The sequence below is a fragment of the Geotrypetes seraphini genome, chromosome 3, assembly GCF_902459505.1.
Source record: "Geotrypetes seraphini chromosome 3, aGeoSer1.1, whole genome shotgun sequence".
NCBI classification, from domain to species: domain Eukaryota; kingdom Metazoa; phylum Chordata; class Amphibia; order Gymnophiona; family Dermophiidae; genus Geotrypetes; species Geotrypetes seraphini.
Window position 1 is genome coordinate 227,835,257 of NC_047086.1, and position 20,789 is coordinate 227,856,045.

At 43.2% G+C, this 20,789-nt stretch overlaps 2 protein-coding genes across 6 annotated transcripts in view; one reads left to right on the top strand and one right to left on the bottom strand.

Moving 5' to 3' along the window:
• Nucleotides 1-19,759, bottom strand: part of SARNP (SAP domain containing ribonucleoprotein) — a 313,723-nt gene extending 293,964 nt beyond the window's left edge. For 3 of the 4 annotated variants that reach the window (XR_004538626.1, XM_033935489.1, XM_033935491.1), the window contains exons 1-3: nucleotides 19,503-19,759; nucleotides 18,905-19,004; nucleotides 17,055-17,101 (exon numbers count right to left, since the gene is read on the bottom strand). Coding sequence is in view for 3 of the 4 variants with exons in the window: in XM_033935489.1 (XP_033791380.1) it covers nucleotides 17,055-17,101; nucleotides 18,905-19,004; nucleotides 19,503-19,535 (180 nt within the window). In the remaining variant the exon portion in view is untranslated. The other variant, XM_033935490.1, reaches the window with a different exon arrangement.
• ORMDL2 (ORMDL sphingolipid biosynthesis regulator 2) overlaps nucleotides 19,755-20,789 on the top strand; it is a 54,533-nt gene continuing 53,498 nt past the window's right edge. Inside the window, exon 1 of one of the 2 annotated variants that reach the window (XM_033935493.1) lies at nucleotides 19,755-19,888. The gene's annotated coding sequence lies outside the window, so the exon portion shown is untranslated. The remainder of the gene's footprint in view (nucleotides 19,889-20,789) is intronic. The other variant, XM_033935494.1, reaches the window with a different exon arrangement.

Consider the following 20,789-nt stretch of genomic DNA (forward strand, 5'->3'; position numbering starts at 1 on the left):
CACTGTTGGATATTAATTAGAAGAACCTTCAAAAATATCCCCACAGCTCACCAGCTACGCTAGATGAAACAAACGCCACTACTCTTATGAACTCTCCAAACAAAGAAACTGCCGAAAAAAAAACGTACTCTCTGGAAAAAAAAGCACCGAATAAAAATGACAGGGCGGGAGGGACTAAAAGAAAGAAAATTAGCAGGTAAGAACCTAATTTCTCATTATTTATCATCCCTCCGGACTGGCACATAAACAGATGGGACTTACCAAAGCAGTATCTATCATGGGTGGGACCCCTGAAGAGCTGCCACAAGAACATGCTCACTGAACACCGCATCCTGATGAGCCTGAACATCCACATGATAGGGAAAAACAAAGAAATGGAGAGAAGACCAAACTGCAGCCTTACAGATATCCACCGGAGGCACAAGAGAAGACTCAGCCCAAGAAGCTGCCTGCCCCCAAGTGGAATGAGCTTTAAGAAAATCCAGAACAGGCTTCTTCTGAAGAAGGAATGCCGAAGAAATAGCCTCCTTGATCTACAGCACAATCGTAGCCTTGGAAGCACCGTCCCCTTAACAAGGACCAGCAAAAAGGGCAAAAAGATGATCTGACTGACGGAACTCCTGGGTCCACTGAATATAATCACAAGGACCCTACGGACATCCAATTTGCCCAACTATGTCTGCTCCAAAAAACCCTCCTAACTACCCAAGACTGTGAGGACAACGGACTGGTTGACAAAGATATGAAATCACCTTCAGCAGAAAGAAAGGAACCGGCCGCAGCATGACCCGCTCCCTAGAGAACTTCAGCAATGGAGGCCTACACTAAAATGGCCTACAGTTTGGAAACTTATCTCACGGAAGTAATGGCCACCAGGGACACCACCTTAAGAGTAAGGTCCTTCAACACGCAGGAGCCGAGAGGCTCGAAAAGAGGACAAACGAGCACCGAGAGAACCAGATTGAGATCCCAGGCTGGAACTGAAGGACGCACTGAAGACCAGAGCAATTTTGCTGATCTCAAGAATCAAATCATATCCAGAGCAGAGGCTAAACGCCGACCATGCAACAAACCACAAAAGGAAGATAAAGCCGCAATCTGAACCCTGAGGGAGGACCAGGCAAGGACCTGGGTTAGGGCCATTCTGCAAGAACTCCAAGATGTGAGGCAAAGAAGCACGAAGGGGAACCACGCCACACGTCGAATACAACTCCTCAAAGAGACGCCAAACTTGCACATAAGCCCAAGAGGTGGAAAGTCTCCAAGAACCCAAGAGAGTGGAGATCACCTTATTTGAATAACCTTTTTTACTTGGACGTTCCCTTTCATGAGCCAAGCCGCAAGACAAAAGGGACTGGAATCGAATATTGGAATGGGACCCCAAGACAGAAGGTAGGGCAGAAGAGGATCTGCCACAAGAAGACGAACCAGATTCACATACAAGTGACTGGGCCAGTCCAGAGCCACCAGGATCACACAGCCTGCGTGTTGAGCAATGCTAAGAAGGACTCTGTTCACCAGTGGCTATGGAGGAAAAACATACAGCAGGCTGTCTGTCGGCCAAGGCAGCACCAGAACATCCAAATCCTCGGCCTGGTAATCCCTGAACTAAATGAAAAACCTCAGCGCTTTGGCATTGACCGTCATGGCCATTAGGTCCATGACACCACTCTCCGGGATCTAGCACAAGACGACTGAGGAAATCAAGTTTCAAGTTTAAGTCATACTGTATTTGATAAAATCACTTTTTTCATAGATTACAAAGCAATGAACAATAAAAATTAAAATAGGGGAAACAAACAATTTTTGGGGAATCACAAACATATTCGATTAGAGGGAAATGCAGGGAGGAACTACAATTTGGTATAGGAAAGAGAACAAAGAAGGGATAAAACAATAGATTTATTAGATCAGCATTTGCCTGCTTCGAGTGGCAATGTTAATTGAGCTTCATAGGCAAATTAATTAAAGGCGTCCCTATATAGGTAACTTTTTTTTTTTTTAACTTTATTCATTTTTAAAACTTATAAGTGTGACAGCAAATAATAACATTTTAACTTAAATACAACACTTAATATTCCCCAATAATCCACTTTAAAACTTATCTCTCCCCCTCCCTCCCATTCCATAGCAATTTTTAACTTGCATAAAAGCATACAATAAATTCCCTTCTTAACATTCCTTATAATTATACAAAAACCAAAATCTACCCTTCCCCCCTCCCCCAACCTTGGACATACACAATTAAAGGGGAAAAAGGTTTTTACTCATTATAATATTTTGTTACTCATTACAATAATTTGTTAAAGGCTCCCAAACATCCAGAAATTTTTTAAAATACCCCTGCTGCGTAGCTATTACCCTTTCCATTTTATATATATGACACAAGAGAATTCCACCAGAAACTATAGTTTAGTCTATTCCAATTCTTCCAAATATTTGTAATTTGTTGTATGGCAACCCCTGTCATAATAAGAAAAAGCTTATTATTTGAAGATATTTGACTCTTAGCCCTCATTGACATGCCAAATAATACAGTATCATACGACAATGCCACCGGATTTTCTAATAAACAATTTATTTGACCCCAAATTGATTTCCAAAATGTCATAATGAATGGACAATAGAATAATAAATGATCTAAAGTCCCTGCTTCGAGATGACAATGCCAACATCTATTAGACTTAGAGCTATCCAACTTTTGTAACCGAACTGGGTCCATAAAGCTCTATGTAATAGAAAAAAAAAACAAGTTTGTCTCATAGATGCAGACACTGTACATCTCATCCTCCAAGTCCAAATTCGTGGCCATTGAGACGCAGTAATTTGATGCTTAATCTCAATGTTCCAAATGTCCCTAAGACCAGTTTTTGGTTTCTTTTTTTATAAATCCAGCTATCAATTTATACCACTGAGCAGCCTGGTGTCCCAGGAACACCAGGCCGCTCAGTGGTATAAATTGATAGCTGGAGCTTAAGAATTTAGCCGAGAGTCCACCACCCTGACGCAGCCGGGAGCTGACCCGTGTGGACAGCAAACTTGTTTTGAGATATTTCAACTTTTCAACTTGAACTAGTCCCTGCCCAAGCTAAGTTATAGTTTTTTGACTATCTATTGGTGGAAGTCAGCACAATTCAGGCAGGAGGGGGAGGGAGGCCGATGAGGTTGTTTCCCTTTCTAGTGCGGCTGATAAGCTGACTGCTGGCAGCGCACGGTGATCTGAGGCCCCTCCTCTTAGAAAAGGCATTAAGTAGTTCATACTTGATTAAGCTTAGAGATCGGGTTGGTATACTGAACACTGACCGCTGATCCATATTCTAATAGATAGAGTGTACTTTACAGAGAGTTATTATATTTTGTTGCAGTTTTTTTCTCTCCGATTCCTACATACTACATAAGGGCCCGATACATACCCTGACGCATAATATAGGATTGATGATACCTATAAAAATAGGTAAAATTTACCCCTCCCTCTGTAATTGGCTTTTGTAGAGATACTAAAGCAATTCTAGGAATTTTACCCAGCCAAATAAATTTTGTAAGAATACTATTTAAGTTTTTTATAAAAGGACCCCTGAAAAAAAACTGGCAACATTCCCATTTGATAACAAACCAAAGGCAAAATCATAATTTTAATAGTTTGGACTCTCCCCCACCAAGACAGATGTAAGGGGTTCCATTGCTCACACATTTCTGTTACCTTCTGTAATAAAAATTTTTCATTTACTTTCATTGTTTCTTCCAGCATGTTTTTTATCCGAATACCTAAATATTTTATTCCCTCATCCTTCCAGATAGAGGGAAATGAATCAAATAAACCTTTTGTACAATTTATCTTATATCCTAAAAATTTCCAAAATTTCTCTATCAATTCAAGCAAGCATGGAATGGTTGTTTCAGGATTCCTCAAGTGAAGCAGTTCTGCATAAGCAGAGACCTTGTATTCCCGATCTGAGTAAGGAATACCCTGTATCTCCTTCACCTGTTGAATAGCTAATAACAAGGGTTCTGATACGATATCAAAAAGTAAAGGAGACAATGGATAACCTTGTCTACCCCCCCCTCTGCAAACTGAATCGCTCCGAGAAATTATTATTAATATACAATCTAACAGCAGGGGAGCTATACAATGTTTAGATCATTTGTATAAATCCTGAACCTATACCAAACTACTCCATTGCTTGATACATGAAGGCCCATTCCACCCGATCAAAGGCTTTCTCTGCATCCAAGGAAACAGAAAAGGCCAGATCTTTCATGGCTTTTGTTAAATTTAACATATGAAAAGCCAACCTGGTGTTGTTCGAAGAATGTCTCTGAGCAACAAACCCCGTTTGGTGCATACCAATAATAAAAGGGAGAGCCTTAGACAAACGTAAAGCCAATGTCTTAGCTAAGAGTTTTCCATCTACATTCATTAAAGAAATAGGCCTGTAATTTGAAACCAATGTAGGATCTTTATTTGGCTTCGGCAAAACTATAGTTAAAGATTCTGCCATAGTACCTGTAACGCAACCTTTAGTCAGTTGAGCCTGATATAAATTTGAAATGATTTATAAAACTCTACTGTGAAACCATCACCACTTGGAGCAGATCCAACTCCAAGGGACTTCAACGCTGTTTGCAATTCTTTTAGTGATATAGGCACTTCTAGACTTCCTTTTATATGTTCAGGAATTTTTGGTCCCTTGATTAATTTTAAAAACTCTAAAACATCTTTTTCCTTGTCAAAATAAGGCTCGGAAGAATATAGAGCTTTTAAAAAATTTAGGAATTGTTTTAAAATAGGCCCAATTTGAGAATAACTATCACCTTTCTCATCTTTAATTGCAATAATTTTTGTTCTTCTTTTCGTTGCTTTGAGATAATTTGCCAATAATCTTCCCGTCTTATTTGAGTTTCCATAATACAAAGTCTGCTGAGAAAACAAATCTTTCCTTACCAATTGTGAAGAAATCTCATTATACTTACACTTAGCTTTTAAAAGAGCCTATAAAGTAGATTGTTCCTATTTATCAACCAATTTTGACTCCAAAACATTAATTTATTGCTCCAAATTAGAAAATTGCTTTTTAATCTGCTTCCTAACATATGCTGAATATGAAATAATTTGTCCTCTCATGGTTGCCTTAAAAACATCCCATGGAGATATCTTCTGAAGTATTAATTTGGAAATATTCATTCATTTTTAACTGAAATTCTTCAAGAAAGTTTGGATCCGCAATCAGGCCCAGATTCTCAAAAAGTGCGTCCCGATTTTAGGCAGCTGTAGGCGTCTTACAGCTGTCTAATCAGCCAATCGGGATGCACGTTTAAAAAAAAAAAATGCTCCCCAGGCAGGCCTGAAGGCACCTCCGGGAGCCTAGGGAGACCCGCAAGACGCCTAAGCTCGCCTAAGGGCCTTAGGCGAACCTAGGTGGCCCTACGCGTCTCCCTAGTAGAGGAAGAAACCTTAAAAATGTAGGCCAGCAAAATGCTGGTCTACATTGTAAGTAGACGCAGCTGCTATACTTATCGCGGCAAGGGATCTCTCTGCCGCTATAAGTATAGCGGGCCGCGGCCTGTCCGATCGGATGCCCCTCCCCCCCCGACACTACCGATGCTGGCAGGAGAGTGCCCAATCCCTCCTGCCCGAAGACAGCGCACCCCCCTCCTGCCCGAAGACTGCACACCACCCCCCGGCGCTAACAACCCCCAAACTAACCTGTTCTTCGGGCCAGACGGTTCTTTCCCGTCTAGCCGGTAAGCCCGCCTCGTCGAAATGAGGCGGGCTCGCCCCTTCCCGGCCCATCCCGCCGAAGCCTAAGGCCTGATTGGCCCAGGCTCTAGAAGCCTGGACCAATCAGGCCTTAGGCATAGCGGGTCCGCCCATCCCCACTAAATCTAAGGTCTGATTGGCCAAGTGGGGATGGGCGGACCCGCTATGCCTAAGGCCTGATTGGTCCAGGCTTCTAGAGCCTGGGCCAATCAGGCCTTAGGCTTCGGAGGGATGGGCCGGGAAGGGGCGAGCCCGCCTCATTTCGACGAGGCGGGCTTACCGGCTAGACGGGAAAGAACCGTCTGGCCCGAAGAACAGGTTAGTTTGGGGGTTGTTAGCGCCGGGGGGTGGTGTGCAGTCTTCGGGCAGGAGGGGGGGGTGCGCCGTCTTCGGGCAGGAGGGATTGGGCACTCTCCTGCCAGCATCGGTAGCGCCGGGGGGTGGTGTTCAGTCTTCGGGCAGGAGGGGGGGGGGATGTGCCATCTTCGGGCAGGAGGGGGGGGGGGGATGTGCCGTCTTCGGGCAGGAGGGATTGGACACTCTCCTGCCAGCATCAGTAGTGTCGGGGGGGGGGGCAGTAGTGTCGGGGGGGGGCGGTCGGTAGTGTCGGGGGGGCGGTCGGTAGTGTCGGGGGGGGCGGTCGGTCGGTAGTGTCGGGGGGGGGAGGGGCATCCGATCGGACAGGCCGCGGCCCGCTATACTTATAGCGGCAGAGAGATTCCTTGCCGCGATAAGTGTAGCGGGCCGTGTCTAATCTAACCCGATTCTCTAACCCGCGTCTGTAACATGGACGCCGGTTACAGAATCGGGGTTTAGTTTAGGCCGATTCTGAATAGGACGCCTCTCCCGGGCGTCCTATACAGAATCAGGGCCTCGCCTTCAATATAGGCGGCCTGCCTGGGGGAGCATTTTGTTTTTTTTAAAAACGTGCATCCCGATTGGCTGATTAGACAGCTGTTGGACGCCTACAGCTGCCTAAAATCGGGACGCACTTTTAGAGAATCTGGGCCTCAGTGTATTATCGAATCTCCATACAGGTCTACTGTTATCCTGTTCTGCAATTTTATATGCGACCCACACACCCCCATGATCAGATAAAATGATTGGATCTATGGAGGCTTGTGTTACCTGTTGAACTAATTGATTCGAAACGAAAATTTAATCTATTCTTGAAAAGGATTTGTGAACTTGGGAGCAAAAAGAAAATTTTCGCTCACCAAAATGAAGTATTCGCCAAATATTTTTCAAATCACAAGACTGAACCAAATTTTCTAATCCTAATGATTTCATAAGTTTACTAGGTTTTTTATCCATCAATGTATCCATAACAGTGTTAAAATCCCCCGCCACTACTAAATTAGCAGCAGCCAGTGGTAGTATCAGTTGCAGAGCTTTGAAAAATTCATTTTGATTCGAATTAGGGGCATATACATTAAAAAGCACCAGCGTATAATTTCCCATGCTCATCTCCACATGTAACCATCTTCCCAAAGGATCTTCCTCACAGTTTAAACATAACTGTACACGTCTTATTCACCAGAATAGCTACACCAGCTTTCTTTCCCACAGCAGGGGCAAAAAAACAATGTTTTACCCAACCCCCTTCTAGTTTCATAGATTCTAGGGCCGACAAATGCGTCTCTTGGATATAACAAATATCTGCATTCTGTTTTTAAAAAGAAAGGGTTTTTTCCCTTTTAACTGGATGATTGAGGCCATTAACATTTAATGAGAATATTTTAAACTCCATTATAAAATTTTCCTTCAAGACACATGAACCACATCAGATAATTCAAATTATTATAATTTTTCAATAGATGCTCATTTCCCCCCAATTTGAAACCACCTCCTTCCAAATCTCCTTCCTTTCCTTGATCAATATACACCCAATACCCCCAAAACCCTCCCTTTTCCCTCTAAAACCCCCACTTGAAAACATATATTTAGACTGGCAGCCATAACCCCCCCTCCAGGCACCCTTACTTTAATACTTCCTTCTATATTATTACATTTAATCAATCCATATTAAATAAAAAGTTTTATAACTAGAAAATAAATATATAATTACATTTGAAAAAGTGAACCCCTTCAATAATCCCTTTAATAAGAATAACCTCAAATACCCCTATAAGACAAAAGCATTTCATAAATATCTAAGTGAACATAAGAACTGCCATCTCCGGATCAAACCCATGGTCCATCGAGTCCAGCGATCCGCACACGCGGAGGCCCAGTCAGGTATACACCTGATGTAGTTTTAGTCACCCATATCCCTCTATGCCTCTCGTAAGGAGATGTGCATCTAATTTGCCTTTGAATCCTAGCACAGTGGATTCCTCAATAACCTCCTTTGGGAGAGCATTCCAGGCGTCTACCACTCGCTGCGTAAAGCAGAACTTCCTGACATTTGTCCTGGACTTGTCCCCCCTTAGCTTCAAACCATGTCCTCTTGTCCGTGTCGCGTTGGACAATGTAAATAATTTATTTTCCTGCTCTATTTTATCGATGCCTGTCAGCATTTTGAACGTCTCGATCATGTCCCCTCGCAGCTTCCTCTTCTCAAGGGAGAACAGTCCCAGTTTCTTGAGTCGTTCCTCATATTCCAAGTTCTCCATACCTCTTATTAGCTTCGTTGCTCGTCTCTGCACCCTCTCCAGCAGTTTTATATCCTTCTTTAGGTTGGGAGACCAATGTTGGACACAGTATTCCAAGTGTGGTCTGACCATTGCTCTATAAAGCGGCATTATGACTTTCTCCGATCTACTCGTGATTCCTTTCTTTATCATGCCTAACATTCTGTTTGCTTTCTTTGCCGCTGCAACGCATTGTGCCGACGGCTTCAGGGTCCTATCTATCAGTACACCCAGGTCCTTTTCTTGTTTGCTCATACCCAGTGTTGCGCCTGACATTCTATACTCGTGTTCCTTATTCTTACTACCTAAATGCATTACTTTGCATTTCTCCACGTTGAACTTCATCTGCCATTCCTCTGCCCATTTCTCTAACTGATACAAGTCGCTCTGGAGTTCCTCGCTATCCTCCTGCGATCTGATTGCCCGGCATAGCTTTGTGTCGTCTGCAAACTTAATGATCTCACTGGATATTCCGTCTTCAAGATCATTGATATAAATATTAAATAGGATCGGCCCAAGTACCGAGCCCTGGGGCACACCACTAGTCACTTTCTCCCAGTCTGAGAACTTCCCATTTATGCCCACTCTCTGCTTTCTGTTTTCCAGCCATTTGCCTATCCACCTTTGTATATCTCCCTCTATTCCATGGCTTTGTAGTTTCCTGAGAAGTCTCTCATGTGGAACTTTGTCGAATGCTTTCTGGAAGTCCAAATATATTATGTCCACCGGCATTCCACTATCAATTTGCTTGTTCACGGTCTCAAAAAATTGAAGTAAATTCGTTAAACATGATTTCCCTTTCCTGAACCCATGTTGACTGGGTTTCATCAAGTCGTGTGTATCTAGGTGCCGGACCATGCTATCCTTGATCAGTGCTTCAACCATCTTTCCAGGGACAGACGTAAGGCTCACAGGTCTGTAGTTGCCCGGTTCCCCTCTCGATCCTTTTTTGAAAATTGGCGTGACATTCGCTATCTTCCAGTCATCTGGTATCTGTCCAGTTCTGATTGTCAGATTGGCAAGTTTTTGCAATAGCTCTCCGATTTCAACCTTCAATTCCTTTAAAACTCTCGGGTGAATTCCATCCGGTCCAGGGGATTTGTCACTTTTAAGTTTGTCGATCTGGTAGTATATCTGGTCCAACTCCACTTCAACTGTGGTGAGGCTGTCTTCTATTACTCCACTAAACACTTTCACTGCTTCTGGTATTTTAGCGGTATCCTCCTCCGTAAAGATGTTTATCCGTTTATCTTCCTTGATGTACCCTTTTCTTCCCTGGTCGTCCAGGGGTCCCACCGCCTCTTTTGCGGGTTTTTTCCCTATCACGTATCTAAAGAAGGGTTTGAAGTTTTTGGCCTCTTGCACTATTTTTTCCTCATAGTCCTTTTTGGCATCCCTCACCGCCTTGTGACATTTCTTCTGATCATCTTTATGTTTTTTCCATGCTTCGTAAAAAGTTTAGTTTATTCCAAATCACTCAGACCACTGTCAGATTAAGTACCATATAATTCACACTGCATAATAAAGAAAGACAGGAGAGACAAGTAAACCAATTACAACCCACATCCAGAGGCACTTATCAACATGACATCATCATCATGACATTAAGATCCAGAAAAGAGTCTATCTACCCTACATCAACTTTTCATGCCTGAATAATTTGTATGCACAGTATTTCAGCATTGGGAAGGGAGCCTGTCTTAAGCAATAATCTTTTCTTAGTGTTATCACTTTGGCAACTCTTTGAAAACTTTTGTGAACATCTTAACATTTAGCACAAAGGTCCTGCAGTTACCATATTTAATTTTTTCTATTAACACACAGCAATTGCAAAACATTATCATACTTTAGAAAACAGAGAACACAGTATGAAAAGCCTGAAAATTTGTGTACCAGCCTTTCCTCCATGCTAGAGTTCTCATACTTGTCTAACACTTAATACATAAATACTTATCAGTCTGTATTTCCATAAACTACAGTTCTGTGAGTGTTACTGAGGCCAGCACCTCTGTAGATTTAATGCACAGTACCGAGTTTCCGTCATGAATGTTTACTCCCGGAGGCTCTGGGCTCCTCTCAGGATTCTTCTTCAGCCGTTTTACAGAGGCCTAACAGCTGGCTCCTCACAGGCCCCAGAATGGAATGAAGACAAATGAAGGCCAATTCTACTGCTACTCCCATCTCTCTCACCATCACCAGTCATGACGTCATGCATAATATACATATTAATCCAGTGAGCTGGAATTTCCATCTAGATATAGAATTTTCTCTTGCTATTTGAATGAAGAAAAAACTATTCACACAGTTCTATTACAGTTGAAAAACCTTAGACAGTTGAAAAACCATTTCCATGTATCAAAATCATTTAAAACCAAAATCATTAAAACTCATCTTCATATAACCACAGAAAATAAATATAAAAATAAGAATAAAAGCTCTGTTCTCAATGAGAAGATTAATCATTCAGTGCATAGGTGTTTCTTGATTTGCCAAAAATTATTTGAGACTTTCAGGGTCCTCAAACTGATGAAATTTATCCTTATAAGTAACCCTCAACAGCGCTGAGTAATAGAGCCCATACTTAGCCCCAAGCTCTCTTAAAGGTTGCCTCAGTTGCAGAAATTGCTTGCGCAGCTGTACTGTCTCTTTGGCAAAACCCGGTACAAACATGCTTTGAATCCTTATAAGCCAAGTTTTTTATTTCCTTTGCCACCTTTAAAATTTCTAGAACATGCTGAAAGCACAGCAAGCGCATAATAACTGGCCTGGATTTTTCCTGATTTTGAGGTCTCCTCCCTGGGATCCTGTGTGCCCTTTCTATTTCAACTGGCACTGTTGGCTTATTAGGAAGTATCTTCGGGATTAATTCTTCCAGAAAGGATATTATATTTCTCCCTTCTGCCCCTTCCTTTAAACCAAGGATCCTTATGTTCTGCCTTTTTGACCGGTTCTCAAAATTCATCATCTTCTTTACCATTTCTTTTAGGATCTTATGATCCTCTTTATAATCCTGTTGCACTTGTTCAATTTTTTCTACTCTGGCTTCAACCTTATCCATTCTGCTGTTAACCAAGTCCAACTTGTTATTCATAATCACCATCTCTTTCTTCATCTCAGTCAAAGTTAAACTGATGTTTCATAGTTCTTCCATTACCTCAATCACATCCAAGGCATCCACTGGCAAAGGGGTCCCACTAGGGGTATGTGGAACTTCTTTAAACCTTTTTGTCTTTTCAGCAGACTTTGTAGGAATTTCCTGCATCTTCTGCTTGCTAGAAGCCATTAGTGTAGGATTTTACAGGTGAATAGAAGAAAATTTTTTTAAAGCTGGAACCCAGTAAATGCTGCCCAGAGGAGGGAGCTCAACAGCTAACCAGCCATTAACCACGTCTCCAAGTTCCGGAAAGTATAGGTAACTTTTTAATTTTGATTTAAACAGTGCTCTTCAACCTTTTAACACCTATGGACCGGTGGAAATAAAATAATTATTTTGCGAACTGGCAGTTGAAGAACACTAGGCTAAGTCGTGGGCCAAACTCCGCCCATCTCCACCCAATCTCCATCTCAGACCCCGCCTCCATAATAGTACTAATTGTAACACCATTTTTTCCATTCATTTTTCATATATATATCTGTGTTCTGGTAGGAATGAATATTGAGAAGCATATGGTGTGCTTTGTGTATTTTAATTTTGTGGTTAACCAATATGTGTTGTTAATACAATTATATGTATGTATGTATGTACATACACACACACACACACACAGATAATATGTTAACATAATGGTTAACCACAAAATTAAAATACACAAAGCACACCATATGATTCTCAATATTCATTCCTACCAGAACACAGATAACCCCATGCAAATACGGAACCAAAAACTAAAAGTACTACTATATACAAACAAAACCTAAGGTGCAAGACTCTGCACGCAGTACAACCCCAGAGGAAAAGAAACAAATGCATTTCTTCCTGAACAAACAGCAGATGTAAATCAATCACTAAATTAAAAAATAAAATCATTCCCCCTACTGTCTCCCTCCCTCCCTCCATGCTGTGCCTTGCCTTCTGGCCTGCCCCCCAGTGTTATCTTCGGGCCGGCTCCCTTTTCCTCAGTACTGCAGTGCACAAAGCCATGGGCAGCGGCTACTCGCACATCCTACACCTCATCTGGAAGCCTTCCCTCTGATGTTGCGATGTCAGAGAGAAAGCTTCCGGTTCAGGCAAAGGACGCACGCAAGAGCCTCTGCCCACGGCTTTGTGCACTACAGCACTGAGGAAGAGGGAGCCGATCCGAAGACAACACCGCATTGATCGCACAGTGGACCGGCGGCTGAAGAGCACTGTCTGGGGCTCAATGTACGTGCCGGCCCTGTGGACTGGCAGGAAATTTCTACGGACCGGCGGTTGAAAAACACCGATTTAAACTTTCAGGGTTCATTCTTCTCCAATCAGGTTCAAGGTTTGGGGAGCAGTGACAGAGAAAAGGTTTTTGTCCTCAGATCGTAAGGAGCAGAAAAGAATATACGGAATGATAACTTGGTCTAGGAATAACAGAGTTTTGAATTGTAGGACTTTAAATGTGATAAGAGCCTGTCAAAGCAGCTCCTGATTGGTGAGGCCCAACTTTAGTACAGGAAGAGGCAGTCGGAGCATACAACGAGTGATTTCCTTCACTCGCTGGTGCTCTGGCTGCCCTTTCCCGACTCCCCTGCCTAAAAACCATATTCGCAGTTTTTCGACATTCGCAGGGGTTCCTGGAACGGAACCCCCACGAATATCGGGGAAGTACTGTAATGCTTAGCTGAAATCAGGTTAAACGCCTAACATAAACATCTGATATAGTGAGTAGCACAAAACATTATTTTACATCCTAGGGGTAATTATACAGTGTAATCAGAGCCCATTAAACCCTTAACCAGCATTTTTGAAAAAGCCATGTTATGTTTTTTTAAAACAGATCGTACCTTTTGGTAGTAAAAATTAGAGGATGACACGGGGAAAGAATTTTGTCCCATCCCTGCGAGCTCGGTCCTCACCCTGTCCCGTCTCCGCAAACTGTCTAATTCCATCTGCACAATGCCTCGAATAGTTGCGACTTTATATTGAACTTATTTTTTGAATCTCTCTTCAACTATTAACTCCCACTCACTGCTGTCAGATACCTATACTCACTGTATAATTTCCTCTACCATAATCTCCCCAACCCTGAAATGTCCTGTCTAAATTAGATTGTAAGTTCTTCTGAGCAGGGACTGTCTATTATACGTTAAAATGTACAGCGCTGAGGAAGTGACGTCAGCACCCAAGATGGATGCTTAGTCTTTGAGCTTCATCTGCCTCTCACCAGCATTTTACCCCTCCCATGACCTCGGCAGCGCTGAGTAGGTGCTTTTTAGCGTTTCCACCTTTGCTACTTGTTGGGCATGCTATGGCGGCGAAAAGACAGCAGTCCACTACGGACTTTGCACACATGAAGCCCGCAGCTCGTGAGGGCGTCTACTCTGCCTGTGGCGCTGACTAGTGTGACTGCTAAAGCTGACACGCCCCCGCCGTCAGATTTGCTGGCGGACCTGAAATTGTGGATGGCCAAAATTAAGGCCGACCTTAAAGGGGTCCGCGCTGATTTCTCCATCCTGGAAGCGGACCTCTGAGGTGAGCGGCGGTGGAGCAGCACGTAGCGGTTACTGTACAGAGAAACTTTTACAAATTTTAAAAATGTACAGTGCTGCGTATGCCTTTCAACGCTATAAAAATAATAAATAGTAGTAGCAGTAGTCTTCCTCTATCTCTCACTGTCCAACATCTCTCTTTCTCTCATTCCCTCCCTTGCTGCAAAGGGAGCTGGGAAAGAGGGATCCAGGGTGCATCTCTCCCACCCCTCTACTGCCACATTTAACATTTTTCCCTCTCTCATCCCTGCCCACCAGTCCCATACCCAACAATTATCCTTTTATCACTCCTCTCAAGCACCATGCCACAACTCTCCATTCCCTCCACCATTATGTCCAACATTCCTCCCTCTTGCATCCCTTTAAATCTGTCCCACTGTTCCCTCTCCACATTTCTCCCTCATCTTTCTCTTCCCTATGCATCTGTACCTCACTCTTCTCCCTCCCTATGACCAAAAATTATTTCTTCCATTCACCTTGTACACCATCTCTCTTTCTTCTCACCGATACTCACACCCAACAATTCTCCCTTTCTATTTCTTCTCCCACCTCAGCATCTCTTTCCCTCCCTCCTTCCATCCTATGTCCCAAGTTCATTCCCCCTTCCTCTCTCCCTCCTCTGTCCCAAGTTCATGCCCCCCTCCCTCCCTCAGTATCCAAAGGCGCTCCCTCCCTCTATGTCCCAGGTTTAGGCTACTCCCATGTCCCAACACAATCTCTACTTTATCCAAAGTTCATGCCCCCTCTCTCCCTGCCTTGATCCAACAAGAACGCACACCCACTCCCTCCCTCCTTTTCTGCCCCCTCCCCAAGACTGTACCGGAGCCATCCAGGTCGGTTGCCTCCTTCCTGCCTCTCTTCTTCGCAGGGCTACACTGCACATAGCTGACCCATAGCTTTCCCTCTGTCAGCCTCTCGAGCTGCCTCCAACCCCACAAGATTCCCACAACCACAAGGGAGCATCCCACAGGATCTCCACTGGTTCCACGGGATTCCCATCGTCCCCGTTCAGTTCTCTAGTCCATATACCCTGTCTAACATTACCCCTCTATGTCCATACAACACCCTCACACAACATTCCCTTTTTTGTCCCTGTTCCTATGCTCCCATCCATGCTCACCATCTCCCTTCTTTTTGTATATATCCATGTCCAGCTTCTCCCCTCTCTTACTCCTTTACACCAGTGTGTCTCTCACACTCTTTTTCCTCCCTCTGCCGCTAAGTTCAATATTTTACTCATTCTTCCTTCATCCCCTTGGTTCAGCTTTTCTCTTTTCCTTCTCTCTCTCCCTTCCCATGGATCCAACACATCTATCCCTCTCTTCAGCACCCAGGTGTGGGTCTGGCACCTCTCCCATCCCTCCAGCTCCACTCACCACATGGGACCAGCACCTCTTTCCCTTTCCCCCAATCCCCAGACCAGATCCAGCAACTGTCTTCCTTCCCTTCAGCCAGTCAGCAGCCCAAGTCAATACCCTTCCCCCTTTGCGGGTGCAGCAGCAGCCCCCCCTCGCGACTCCCTTTGCACCTCCCGGGGCAGGCCTACAAATTTCTTAGAAGCTTCATGGACGATGAGGCAACATCGCACGCAGAGCTGCTCCAAACGGGACCTTCTTCTGGCTGAGTCCCTCCTTCAAAAGTAACTTCCAGTTTCACTGGGATACAGAGGGAGGAATTTAAGGCCCCAATTGGCTCATATTCCTAAGGCCCTTCCCAAGGAAATGGGCATTCCTTTCTGCCATTTTTGCTGGTGATGGGGGCCATTTTGCAGTGCCAGTTTGTTGGGGATACAGGGCCGTCATTGGCGGAGGGGTGGGTTTTTTTTTTCTCTTATGGAGAGAGATACACTTCTCTCTCCATATTTGCGGTTTCAGCAATCACAGTTTCGATTATTTGCGTTTTTTAGCTTGCTGGCTCCTCCCCCCAAATGACATCAGCTTGCATAGAGAAATTGCTGATTCCCAGCACTTTCTTCACCGTGTTTTGCCTCTCCTTCAGGAACAGGCCATTTCTCCCACCATATTCATGATGGTTTTTAATAGAAAACAGCAAATAACATATGAAAATGTTATTGGCGGTTTTTCTGTATTCGCGGGTCTGTTAATCACCTATCACAGCGAATTTGGAGGGAGAATTGTATTTTGATTCTGTGCCATTGAAAAAAAACAAACAAAACCAGCTGACCTTTTGGTAAGTTACTGACAGATCTAAACTGTCGGTTTTTTCTGATGGCTAAAACCCCCCTTTTTTTTTTTTTTTTTTTTTGCATAGCCAAGCAATGTTAGTGCATCAATCACTTGGCTAAATTGCATGGGGTTTCAGCTAATTTGCATGGCCGGATCGGAAAATGGGCGATCGAGGGGAAAAACACACAGTGAGCCATTTTGTGAAATCGGGTCGGTAAACACACGATGAGCCATTTTGTGAAATCAGGTCAGTAATAGCAATCATTGCTAAAGTTTTGAAAACAGGTTTAGCGACGATTGCTGTCTTTAGTGCATTTAGCACAAAGACTAGCTGAATTCAAGAAAGCTTGGGACAGGCAAGTGGGCTCTCTTAGGGAGAGAAGGGGATAGTGGATGCTGTGGATGGGCAGATTGGATGGGTCATTTGGCTTTTATCAAGCTTCAAGTTTTATTAAAATTTGATATAGCGCCAAATCAAAATACAAGACGGTTTACAAAGATAAAATAGGGTAACGTATACTAATACAAAATCAAAAAGACAAGTAATAGACAATAATAAATCACAAATAGGAAGATATGGTAGGAAAAGGGCAGAACTACAATATTTAGAGAGAAAAGAAGGAGCAGGATAGAACAAAGGGGAAGGAAAACAAACTAATGCGAAAGTAAAATGAATCTAAAAACGGCTTGATTAAGATGTCTGATTTGCTTAAAAGAATCAGTTTTATCTTGTTCCTTGAATAAATCTCACAAAAGAGAAAGCTGGAGGGGGGGCAAGAAAGAAACATGGTAAAACATTACCTCAGTTTCTTCACCAAGTACATCCTCTTCATTTGCCTCCTCTTCAGCTGCAAAACAAATAAAAAGTGAAAGGAAGTTCTAAAGCAGGTTGTCCAACGTCTGTCCTCAAAGCCCACAATCCAGTCAAGTTTTCAGGATATCCCCAATGAATTTGCATGAGATTGGCATGGACTGCTTCCACTCTATGCAAATAGATCTCATGCATATTTATTTGGGAAATCCTGAAAACCAGACCTGGCAAAGGCTAAAGTTGGCCATTCCTATTCTAAAGCACACAAACTCAAAACAGCCTGTTCACTTCTGTACTGTTGACATTTTAAAGCTTTTATTCTACTCTCTTTCATTGCTTATTTCAGTGTATCGGAGGGATTGAGGTGCCAGCTGACTGCCTATAGGACATGCTTCCTGTGGCGAGAGGCACATCCTGTAGGCAGTCAGTCAGTGCCTCTCTGCACCTCTTCCCTTCCAGCACCCATGCAACACTACTGTATCGACATCCGCACACTTCCAGATGCCCTCAAGCCACATCCACCAGTTTAGTGCCGTGGCTTTGCAAAGTTTGCGAGACACTGGCTTATTTGCTCACAAATTGTCGAGATTTCTCTCTTTGTCCAGTTTGTCTGTCTTGACTAGATTGCTCAAAAGAGCTTAGAGAGACTGTCTCTTCTGTTTTTTGATGTACAGCGCTTCGTATATTTAGCAGCGTTGTATAAATGTTTGGTAATAATAGTACACTCCTCCCTCCATATTCACGACCTCGGCATTTGTGACATCAGTTATTCATGGATTTTGTCTTGATGGCTCTGTCCCCACCCCCAAATAATGTCATCCTGCTGACCAGCTGCACATCGGATAAGGAAAGAAGAGAGGTATGAGGTTTGCGGCTCAGGACTGTCACCTGCTTCTGCCACTTCAGGGCTTGAAGGAGGGAGGAGGGTTTTGCAGCTCAGTACCGCTGCTGTGCTGGTGCTTCGGGGCAGGAGAGAGTTTTCTCTCTCAGCTGCTTCAAGAGCTTGAAGAAAGGAGAGGGGGGGGGATTTGTGGCTCAGGATGCTGCTGCGCTGGTGCTTCGAGTAGGGAGGAAGGTGGTACTTGCAGCTCAGGACTGCCACTTCTTGTGTTCTTCAGGACTTGAGGGAGAGAGGGGGTTTGCAGCTCAGGACTGCTGCAACTTTGGGGGCCTTTTTTTTCACAGGCAATTTTTTTGCCTGTTGGTTGTGAGTGCCAGTTAACCGAGATTATGCTAATCTCTTTAGAAGTCTCAATATATTTTAACAAGAGTTATACCACTATAGGATCAAAGCCTCAGCAGACAGAACTATTGAGCTGAGGACCACAGTGATGTCTTCCCCCCCTCTAATAACTACTTCTATATCATTAATATTTTAATGCCATTAGCAATATTAGATACTTTCCTTAAAAAGAGGTATGAAGAACATTTTGATACAAACTTATAAAGAAAGAGGAGGGCTGCTATTTTCAGGGCTAGCGCAACCATCAAGCAAGACTAGGTGACTACACAAGGCAGCAAAACACTGCTGCACTTAAAACAAAACCACTGGTCTCATGACAGACACATACAAAGAACAATTAATATATACCTTTACTTGCAGGAAATATAGACTATTTGTAAATTGGCTAGTCTCCTAGGTAAAGGACTTCTAGAAATTACTCTCAAATATCCATATCACGGAAGTTTATCATTTACAAGTATTGTGTCTTGGAGGTAGAGTATGGGAGCCATAAACTGAAGATTTGTCTAGTGTGCCCAATACACTTTACAGCAGCCCTTGCTACTTTCCAAGCAGGCATAGAAGAAGAGACAGGTGAGCTGTGGAACTTGCACTAACCGTGCTCCTCAAGGTACGCCTGCAACCTGTTAATCAAGTCTTGCTTGTTTCCTTTGATTTCCAAACCTCGAGCTGAACACTCCTGCTTCAGCTCAACAAGCTGCAAAACAGAAAAAAAAAACTTTAATTCACATTGTGCATTTACCATTACCCTTCCTCTTCTCCCCCCCCCAAAAAAAAAAAAAAACAGCTCTAGTTTTTACAACAAAACCAATAATCAGTAGAAGAAAAATAAAAACATCAGTCCACTCAAACTCCTTTAAGAACAGAGATTTTACAGGTAACCCGAGAGAATGACACCCTCCTCAACCACGCTTCTCTGAAAACAAATCCCCTCCCTCTATATTATACAGAACAGCTATCAAAAAAGGAAAAACAAAGGCAAATGAAGTTGATTCTGAAGGAAAAGAGAAGAACAACATTAGCGCGTGCTACATAAAACTGCATCCACTACGCGCGCCACGACTCATTTCATTTAGAACCCTCGCGCCATGGTCATCACCTGCTATACACACAAAGCGTACCATAACGAATCTTAAAGGCATCCAAGCGGTAATTCCTTCGCTTCCGCTTATAAACACATTTATATTTAACTCACCTTTAATTTATGAATTTCCACCACATCCGCCATCTTACTTCTTTTCCTCCTCCTCAACCACTAACCGACCAATAGTGACCGCAGTAACTGAATAAACAGCCAAAGAAGGGTAGAAGAACAGGCACATCTTTAACAAAACCCTTCACGATTGGCCTAATAGGCTCCGCCCTCAAGTCCTAGTAGCACCGCCTGCCATGTCTCTATAAGGTATCTACAGATAACTTAAAAGTCTGGTCCATTATAATAGAAAGGCCAATCATGCAAGAAGAGGTTCGTGACCTAATAGACTTCAAACACCAATCTGGTCTATGTTTATGCCGGCTTTCAACCAATGAGCGTTGGAAACGGAAGTAACTCGCGCTTCCTAGAAGACCGTACAGAAGCAGGTAGGTATCGGCGTCTTGCTTAGGTATCTTGTTTCGATGCGGCAGCGAACACTGTGTATTAAAATGCACCTTCTAGTCCAGTTTGTCTGTCTTGATCAGTATGTAAACTGTTTTGAGCCGGACTGTTTCTTCTGTGTTTTGATGTGTAGCACTGTAGAAATGATGATTTGTAGGTTTGAGGGTGCTGGTCGTGGACCTGTGGGGACCCATTTCCTAGATCTATATAGCTAAAAACCGTGGAGAGAAGTCGAGCATTTTGGAATTTGTAATCTTGGGAGTGGCAGATTCTCCTCCCCCCTTTCCCTCCCCCAGCTGTGCCATTACCGGGCCCTTCTAGTTGTGTCTTATCTCGGCACCTCTTAGCACAAAGATGCTACATACTCTTCCCCCTAACCCAGTGGTCTTAAACTCAAACCCTTTGCAGGGCCACATTTTGGATTTGTAGGTACTTGGAAGGCCTCAGAAAAAAATAACGTCTTATTAAAGAAATAATAATTTTGCGTGAGGTAACACTATAGTTTTTAAGTCTCCTTTTCACTGTCTTAATAATAATATTGTCATTTATAGCTAAAGAGACATTTGATCAAGAAACTGTTTTATATTATTTTTGTGATTATGATAAAACATACCGAGAGCCTCAAAATAGTACCTGGCGGACCGCAAGTTTGAAACCTCTGCCCTATCCATAGGTAGTATGAAGAAATAGAACAAAGGCAATAAGGAGATACCTTTTTTATTGGACTAACACAATGCATTTTATGATGAGCTTTGCAAGGTAACCTTCCGATCAGAAAGAAGGGTTACCTTCAAAAGCTTATCATAAAATGCACTGAGTTAGTCCAATAAAAAAGGTATCGTCTTATTTCCTTTGGGTTTTTTTGTTGTTTTATTTCTTTATATT